Source organism: Haliotis rufescens, unplaced genomic scaffold, assembly GCF_023055435.1.
Source record: "Haliotis rufescens isolate VD_foot unplaced genomic scaffold, xgHalRufe1.0.p SCAF_6, whole genome shotgun sequence".
NCBI lineage: Eukaryota > Metazoa > Mollusca > Gastropoda > Lepetellida > Haliotidae > Haliotis > Haliotis rufescens.
Window position 1 is genome coordinate 13,848,269 of NW_025964334.1, and position 9,594 is coordinate 13,857,862.

General features: G+C 37.5%; 1 protein-coding gene across 2 annotated transcripts in view; it reads left to right on the forward strand.

Annotated features, from left to right (window-relative positions):
- Positions 1 to 7,203, forward strand: part of LOC124135463 (PHD finger protein 23B-like) — a 17,865-nt gene extending 10,662 nt beyond the window's left edge. Inside the window, exons 4-5 of one of the 2 annotated variants that reach the window (XM_046500811.2) lie at positions 109 to 256; positions 950 to 7,203. In XM_046500811.2, the coding sequence (XP_046356767.1) occupies positions 109 to 256; positions 950 to 1,173 (372 nt within the window). In that variant the 3' untranslated portion in view covers positions 1,174 to 7,203. The remainder of the gene's footprint in view (positions 1 to 108; positions 257 to 949) is intronic. The other variant, XM_046500812.2, reaches the window with a different exon arrangement.
- The last annotated feature ends 2,391 nt before the right edge of the window (positions 7,204 to 9,594 follow it).

Genomic DNA, 9,594 nt, shown 5'->3' on the forward strand with positions numbered 1-9,594 from the left:
TTTTTACTTTTCATTTGTTGAATCATGCATCAGTAAACCAATTTCTTTTTTAAATTGTCACTTGATTTGTTTTCAAAGAGACCTTGAGTGTTACATTTACCATTACAGGAGATGCGGTCAACTGACAATGTCAGTCCCCTCGACAGCGGAGGCAGTACAGCAGAGAGCTACGAGGCAGAATCTACTGAGTCAGCAAATTCTACTATGTCTCTTTCCGAATCTGAGCATTATGGTTCAAGAGATGACTCAGAACCAGGTATGGATCATGTATATATTCATTTGCGAAAGATTCTATAAAAGTTTGTTCTGGTCTAGTATGATTACATTTATCCTCGTCCATTCACTAAGACTAAAATATACTGAAAATTATTGTTAAAGGTCCCAAAGTTTTAACCCAGTCCGTTGCTATTTGCTCGATTGTCTCTTAACTGCAACATGATGCGTTCTTCATCTGAGTAGTCTCAATGAAGGGGCATAGTTTGACTGACAGTTTCTACCGCTGGTTTATGAATTGGTATCTAATAGGGCTGGGATGGGTAACTCGGGTACTTGGGTCAGGTGGGTACTGAGTAGGACCCGGGTACCCACAGGACTACCCAGACCCGAGGTTAGTCATGTGATATATTGTTTAATGACAAAAGTTAACTGGAACCCTATGGTTACGCTTATGTCCGCATTTCTTTCCAACTACGTACCCATTCCTTCTGACTATTATATGTTTGAGTAAAGATAAAACTTCAGTCAACTTCAGTGATCAATATGTAGCATGAAAGTCAAGGGATCCTTGTCATAACCCCTTTGTATTAGTTTAAGATTGATATTAACACTATGACAGAGTTCAAGAACCCCAGAACACCCTTAATTTCGAACACTGCTATCGAAAATAAACTTGAATGATCTGGCATGTTCTTAATTTTGGCAACATCTAATATGTTTTTCTTTGTTTCAGAAGACGATTCTCACGAACTCATCACATGCTTCTGTTTGAAGCCCTATGCTGGGAGGCCTATGATTGAGTGTAATGAGTGTTTAACATGGATTCACCTATCTTGTGCTAAAATCCGCAAAACGAACATACCTGACGACTTCACATGTCAGAGGTGCAGAGACGCTAAGTTCACAACACGCAAGTCAACTCGCATGCGAATCGAGAGCAAGCGGATTAGCACGTAACACAAGTATCATGTGCGACTGAAAGACATGTTGTGATATTCTCAGAGGGAAGTCTTTCTGGTGATGTTCTTCGAAGAACATGGGCATTACGCTGCCGCTCAAGTGCTATGGACAGTCGTCACATTCCATGTTTGTGTACACCTCATTGTTCTTGTTCATTACATGTTATCAACATGTGTTCATTTGAAATGTACGTTCATCATCAATTACAAGTTCCGCTTTCAGGAAAGGAATCTGCAGACAGAAAGATTTACTGTCCCCTGTTCTGCAGTCCTTTGTTCCAGAATGAATGGTCTGGTTCGAATGGTCATATGACAATATCAATATATTTAACGTAAAACACAAAAAAGCTTAGCTTGATTCATTTTCAAGGGATGAAGTGAACCTGCAATTTGTAGGCCAAATATATGCTGATGCTGTGTTAGGGAATTTTATAAGGATTCTTCAACATTTGATCTTTACCCCAGATTTAGCACTGCCCTTATAGGAGGTCATTTCCACAACTGCCATGCTTTTTATAGTTATTTGTGAACAGAAGCAGGAACAATCAGGGAACTAAATGTTTTGGTCATTCTATCATCCTTATGTTAAATTTGCAATCATGATATTGACACTTGCTCATTTTAAATGTACCAGTAGTCAATCTAGAGAGTATCTTGCTCTAGAGTTTCAACATGATTTGATAATGTAGAGGTAGTTATTGTTTGCTAAAACAAACCTTTAAGATGGACATAAAATAACTGATGTCGTACTTAAAATTTACAAGTCACCCTGAAGATCAAAGCGCAATGAACATCCTCCATGAAATTTGTCAACAGATCTCACACTTGTTGATAAGATCTAAATGCAATACATTTAAGTTATCTGACCACAGATTGGAAGCTTGTGGTCTTTTACATAGCTTTAGGCATGTGCTAGCTTTATTTCTCCTTTTGCCTAGAGACAAATTATGTATAGTCCAATCAGCTGGATTTGATTTTGTGATTTGGTTCCAATGGAGACAGGTTGTTCAAAACAATGTCCAGTTCTCGTGTAAATACTGATCTCAACCACATTGCAGAACCATTTCATAAAAGTGCTTTAAATTGTGACCTAGGAACGATCAGTATCATGCATATTCACATTGAGCCTTTTATTAGTAAACAACAATTTGTTAATTTTCTTTATATATTTGGAAGATGAAAATGCTCCCTGCATTTGAGGTAGAAACATATTTTTGTATGGATAGTAATGTCAAATATAGGTTCTCTTTTCTTAGTGAAACAGATATTTTGAGGAAACAATCAAGTTCTTGAGATGAAATATTTGGTACAGTTGAAATAAGAAGATCTAAGTTCGGAGTTGGGTACTATCAGTAAATATTTGGGTTTTGTGAAAGATTTTGTACTGTACATGAGCATATATTTTTATCGGATCATGTGTATTATGTCAAAGGTGGAGTGTGTGTAACGGTCTGGAGCCTAGGTCTAGATTATTTGATTAGTGCCATGTGTGAGACTGAGACATTGACTCTGGGTCGTTGGGGTAGTCATTATATGCTAGAGTGATAGCCAGTGGAATCTGTCTAAACCAGACTTGCATGGGGCCAGCATCAAGTGTAGTAACTTAAGATGGCACTCTGGATTGGACAGAAAGCTGATTCGAGCAAGAGTATATCCCTTGGTGTCCCACATGCAGATTGAAGATGTGTACATGTACAACAATTTATATTTGACATGTTGGACTCGGCAGGAATTGCAGATGGATATGTGTTCATGCTGTCATCAAAGCTCTGTTATCACTGAGTCAGGGTCATTTTGGCATCAATCGAAGCTTACCAGATGTGCGAGTGAGGTGTGTGAAAAGTTAATTATGATGATTAGAGAGCATCAATTACAGTCTCGGATCCAGAATGAAAGTAGTCTGGATTGGGCAGATTTAACTTTGTGATATATTATCATAGTCAAATTTGGGGCCATAATTTTGGTCCAATATTGACAGAAATCACCATAACACTGGAGGTAGAAGTGGTGTAAAATCTAGCCAGGGTTGCCAGTTTAGCAAGGCTTGTAGCCTCCCTTTAAGAAATCTTGTTTTTTGTCAAGGGTAAGTGAGATGTATTTGTAGCCGTCTATCATTGTAAATCACTTTGTTTAAGCAATACATCGGGTGGAAGACTTGTTTCTTCACTGAGCTAACTTATTAAAACCATTTTGTTTTGTAATGGTTTTTCTTATTTAAAATTCTTGTGTGCAACTTTTGAAGTGTTAGTATGAATACTGATTATGCAGATAATATATAGAATGTGAAGGAACGTGAATGAGGGAAATGTTGCAGACTGCTCTGAAGAGAAGGTTGCTGTTTTATTTTCAGGAATAATTCTATGATAAAACACAGATCATTTCTTTCAATTCAGTTCAAAATATGACTCATGTGAGTATATATTGTAATACAGGAGTAAAATATTTTAGTACTGTATTTTATTGCAGGAACTGAGTTAATACAGGCATTTATTGTTTGAAAATCTTGCATTTACTTGTACTCTTCAAAGAATTTTTGTAATTTATTTTAACAGATGCTTTTGTGAATGGAATTTTTATGGAAATAAATCTGTCTTAAATTTTTATTTGAATATCAAATTTTGAAAATTTCAATAAAATCAAACTGATAAAGGTACTGATACTTAATACTTTACAAATTTGTAAGTGCAGCCGAAGGAATAGCATGATGTTATCCCAATGGGCCTTTTAGCTCCTGTTTGAAAGATCATGGTTGTCCTGTGAACAGCAATAAAGTGTCTACATGTTGTACCTTTACATGCATTTGTATCGTCAAAGCTGAAGTGCCATATTTTCATAAAGGGAGGCAATTCACTCAACCGGCATCGAGATTTTACATGTATTGTGTTATTGACATAATATGTAAGATTTAATATATTGCTTTTTACGAAGTTCCTTTTGACATGATGTTGAGAAATTGTGAAATCCGTGTATACCATACACATGCAAGTGCTTTTATGAAAGGGAGAAAATAGTATTGTACAAATGTACAGTTAGCTAGCTTTTGTACTAAACCATATGATAATTCAAGCATTACAGTATTTGGGTATGGGTCTCGCCAAATTCGACCCAGCTGAAGCTTTCAAAGTCTATCAAATCTATTTTCAAGATTGTTTACTTTACTGAGGCCCAATGTTGGTCCTATTTCAGATCGTTGATGACAATTTCTGTTGAGCGTGCTTGAGCTTGTCATGGTGTTCACAGATAGGTACTTAAAAAGTTTACTATCCCCACAAATTTGACTTCATCAGCTTTTGGGGGTGAGTGGTTAATGGTAGGGATGTCATGACTCAATGTATTAATGCATCTTGAACATACACCTGATGATATGACACTATGTGCCTACCCATGTATCATTTCAAAGTTTAATTCTGTATCGATTTAAAAATGTAATGCTTACAAAGAAATGAAAAACCCCACCTGACCATTACTCCCTCTCTCTTTGTCTTATCTCTATTCAGAAACAAACAGCTTAATCTGACAATATCATTAAAATCAGAACTTCGTTTCGCTATCGCTGAACCAAAATCTGAGGACATCCCATTACGGGTCACGTCAGAACGACCTTTCATCCCACCAATCAAAGCGTCGCTTACCAGATCATGAAAGTGACAGTGTTTTCTAATCATGCAAACGTTAACATGGGGTTTTCCGAACGACAGTTACAGCCCGTACAACTGATTCCGTCAAAATTATCGTTTATCTCTCGCTTCCGTAGGACAAACATTTGAATGAAGGAGACTTTGCACAGTACGTGGGAAGCACTGCCATATAATCTCAACCATGTATAAGACATTCCGGAATGTTCGTCAAGCGTAGTCTGAAATGGAAGTCGCCAGGTTGAAACGAGTGTCGTAATGCTCAAGAAAGCTGCTTTCCAAATGGCTAATGTCGACTTCATGTTAGTTATTTCAGTGGTCGGTCAAAGTTCGCGAAAGGTCATTCTGACGTGATCCGTAATGGGATGTCCTCAGATCTTTGTTTAGCGGCTTCGAGAACTTAGATCTGATTTTCATGAGATTGTTTAATCTTATTGCATAATACTATCAACATGAGCTTAAATTTGTCAGTCCTTGGAGGTTTCTCGAGGTGTATCTGTGCATAGGTAGGTGCATCATGACCCCAAATTAAAGGTGCATACTGATGTGGTGTCAAGATGTATACCCAAAACCAAATTGTTTTGTCTGATGTTAAAGGAGGCTTATAGAATTATAATTCCTTTGCCTTATGAGTTTGTTCTTGCTTCAGATGTCTTTCATCTCAGAAATGCCCTGTTTCATCCTTGATTCTTCTGCGTATTATATCTACCATCTGTTATGATAAATATTTGGGACTTAATCGCCACTATTTCTTCATATTTGAAGTGACATCACCAGCTCCATCTGTGGTATCACTAACTTAGCACAGAATTTCTCTTGCTCAAGAGCTTAAACCAAACAAATTGCCTCTTCTGAATGAGATTTCAGCATCTACATTCAAAGATGCGGCGGCAAGCAAGTGAGCGCCCATTATATATCATGGAATCGGAAGACAGTTATATATGCACCTATAGCTGAAAAATTTGTTTTCCTGAGTATCAAGACAGGTATATAAATCCTGCTTCATTTTCTAGTATTTGAAACGATATGCAACAAAAGGACTACTGACGATATCACAGTTTGTCTCAATCATAAAAGATCAGTGTAATATTTTTTGAGTGCTATATTTGTTGTTATGTCTTTCGAATTGAACTGGAAATTAAGCAAATAAGGCATATTGGTCCAGGGTATTTGTCACAGTAGAACGGAGATAAAACACACTGCATCGTGGAGAATGACCTACATGTATATTTCTGACAATGTCTCTCATTTGTATGGTTAGTGCTTTCAGACATTTATGCACCAAGTTGCTTTCTTCCTGATTATTTGGTCATTTAATGACAAGTCTTGCTCTCCCTGAATATTTGCAAAACGGTAATTTGGCATAAAATGATTCAAACATTCACAGTGTTTGCCTTGAATAAGTGTCAAGTTTTGCATAATACTTGCCACAAGTAACCATGCTTGGCTTTTTGGGACTTCCGACAAGTTTGTGCTGTTGTATGTTCAAGTTGTGGAACATGAGATGCAATTGGTGCAAGTGCCCTTTTTGTTTTGTTTTGGGGAAAATTGTAATGCCTATTTTGTTGGAGATAGTTGATCTCATAAGAACTGGGGTTGACTTCAGAAACTAACTTTCCTGTCACCAGAGACTTCAACTCTTGGTAAAAAATTCTACTATGTAGAGAGTTCAGTGTAAGGTTTAACTAAATACTTGACATGAGTTGCTTTCATAATCTGGCCAGGGTATTTCTATGCAATCATGGTTGTCAGATTAGTCAGTATGTTAATGGACATAAAATCCTTGACCCACTTGCACAAAGCAACCTTAGAACTATGACAACCATACCTCGCCTACTTCAACATTGAGCTGAGATCGCAGTGTTCAATTGGGCCATGGGCCCACTTGCACAAAGCGATTTTAGCACCAAGATGATCATAACTCCCATACTTTAATATAGGCTTACAATAGTCTTTGTGCTAAGATCGCTTTGTGCATGTGGGCCCTGGTCATCACCTGTTAGCGTTCCTTTGATTCAGATACAAAAGCAGAAAACCTCAAGCACCCCTTTGTGTCTTAACACTGAAATTAAGTCAAGGGTAACAGCCAAGATCTATATTGGGTCTTGTGATACTATGTAGTCGTGTAGCTTGTTTATTATTTAAAACTTTGTCAGCTTGGTATTTGAGGAGGGTGTGAGAATTGGGATGTCCAAGAATTAGTAGATCTTTGTAAATCAGACATTCAACATGAGTGAAAGGTGGCCTGTCAGGTCATTGTACATATGTACAGGGAATTTTTTTAAAGATGATGTTGCACAAGCTGCAGAAGCATTTGTCTTTTGGAAATCATCAGATGATTGTTGCAACAATTCATAGTGTGACAAAGTTAATAAAAGCTAAATTTATGAGAATAATGTGTCTTGGTGATTTTTCATGAATGATCTACGCAGTGTCATGAGTAAACCAATGGATGGATGTTTGTTTGTTTGTTGTTTAAGGCCGCACTCAGCAATATTCAAGCTATATGATGGCGGTCTTTAAATAATCAAGTCTGGACCAGACAATCCAGTGATTGACATCATGAGCATCGCTCCGCGCAATTGGGATCGATGACATGCATCAACCAAGTCAGCGAGTCTGACCACCCGATCCCGTTAGTCGCCTTTTACGACAAGCATAGTCGCCTTTTACGGCAAGCATGGGTTGTTGAAGACCTATTCTACCCAGGAATCTTCACGGGTAAAAACCGATGGATGAGCGAAGGATGGTTCTTTGTGAACAACTTATTTACAAGACTGCTGTGGACCTGTGTAATGAAGCAGATGGGCTGTTATGAACAGCTATGGTCCAGTTGTCTTAATTCAGACGCCATAATTTGATGTGCAGTTGCTTCCCTTGAATGTGTCAGAAACCTGTGATCTTTGGTTTGAATCTCAAATTCGCCCTGATTATGTTTCTAGGTTCGTTGGCACCATTACCAGTGGTCTGGGGTTTCACCAAAGTGGAAAATGTCTAAAACCTACATCACTTTAGGCATTCTTCCCACATCAAGGAGACTTGACCTGAAGATTGTTCAAGGTGCCATTGAGCCAACTCACGTGTAGCTGAGAATAAGTGGTTGTTCCCCAAGAAACTATTCATGCCTCCTGACAACCAAGTTCTCATTTTATTTCATCCTCTGACCCTGGAGCCTTCCTCCTGTATGCCGACGAGTCCATGCTGGAGCTTTAACACTCAGAACGTGAATGAGTGGTGTGGGTTTTACACCTCACTGAAAAGTATTTCAGTTATATTACTGTATGTAAGATTAATGTAGGAGGGAACAGCTGAGTAATGTTGGTCTAACATCCATGAGCACTTGTACATACATGCTGACATACCCAAAATCAGAACTATCTGAAATTTAACCCCAGAACCATAGGATTCTGAGTAAGGGAAACATGGGTCATGTGTATCTCCCATAGAAATCATCAAATGAATAGAGAACGTAAGCATGATGAGCATCCGAGATACTAAAGCAATATTAAAAGGAATTTTTAATAAAATTAATGAAATAAGTTACAAATATAAGTGTCAGATATACAAAGAACACTTTTTATAGCCAGACAGTGTAATTACATGATTAATTTGCATATTTCAGCATTGATTTGTTGACATGGTATTTCTGGTGTTAGGTGCTCACGTTAGTGTCTCTCTGTTGGGGGAAAAAACATAAAAACTCATTATTGCATGAATAATGCGCACCACCTTCTACACAGCTGTGGGTTTTTTTTAAAAAGTGTGCACTAGACTCAAGAAAATACGCTACCAACCAGTACGATTTTGGAGGAATCATTATAGAATATTCTGAAAATATGATCAAGTGAAATATTACGAATTGCATGACCAGTTATGAAGACTAATTGGTGACCTAACTACCGACATTGTCACAATCAATCAATTATCAACCCACAGTTTCTTATTTTTCACTTGTGAAAAGATCATTTCTCTTTACAAAATCATTCATTTATACATGCTATTATAACTAATTCTTTTGAAAATTACGAATTTTAGATCCTATGTATTCCATGTTAATCCTAATTGCCTCTAATTGGGGTTGGCATTTCTGGAAGATTAGTGGTGATGATTTGGGGCACTTACTCCATTGTAATAGTCTAACATGTTGACACCACCAATATTTTATCATACATCTAGGACCCAAGTATTCATTAGTTAGCTTACCGTATTCGATGTAATAAGCGCCTACTGAGATATTTACCAAAATATTGGCTAGTGAACAATCCCAATTAGCACCCCTTACGATTGATTAATGTACACAAGACACATTTATTCGTGTATGAAATGCACCCTTAATTATAGGCATTTAAATTCTCGAAAATATATCTATCGTGTATAATACGCACAGATTCTTCTTTTATATTATTTCAGGCTGTCGGCATAAACCACAAAGTTTACAATCTTTCAACTCTGTTTTTTATCTCACCAAAATGATATTCTAATAAGAGCCCCCTATTTCTAATTTTGAGAGTGCCCTGTGTGCTTATTACGTCGAATACGGTATATTGTCAAGCATTACGAAATGTATGGCGCCGACATTGGCTGTGGGCTTCCTGCAGAGATTACCAGTCAGTCTCTTCAAAAGGTCAAGGTAAGTCCAGCACATGAAGGGTGCCATTTTGTCGTCTGCTTGTTGTCTGCTTTTAGCATCTTTCAAAATCATGGGGCAGAATAGTGCCGAACTTATTGTGGGTGTCACAGAAATGATTGTACAAATTTCAGGAGACATAAAAGTCTTGGCTCAG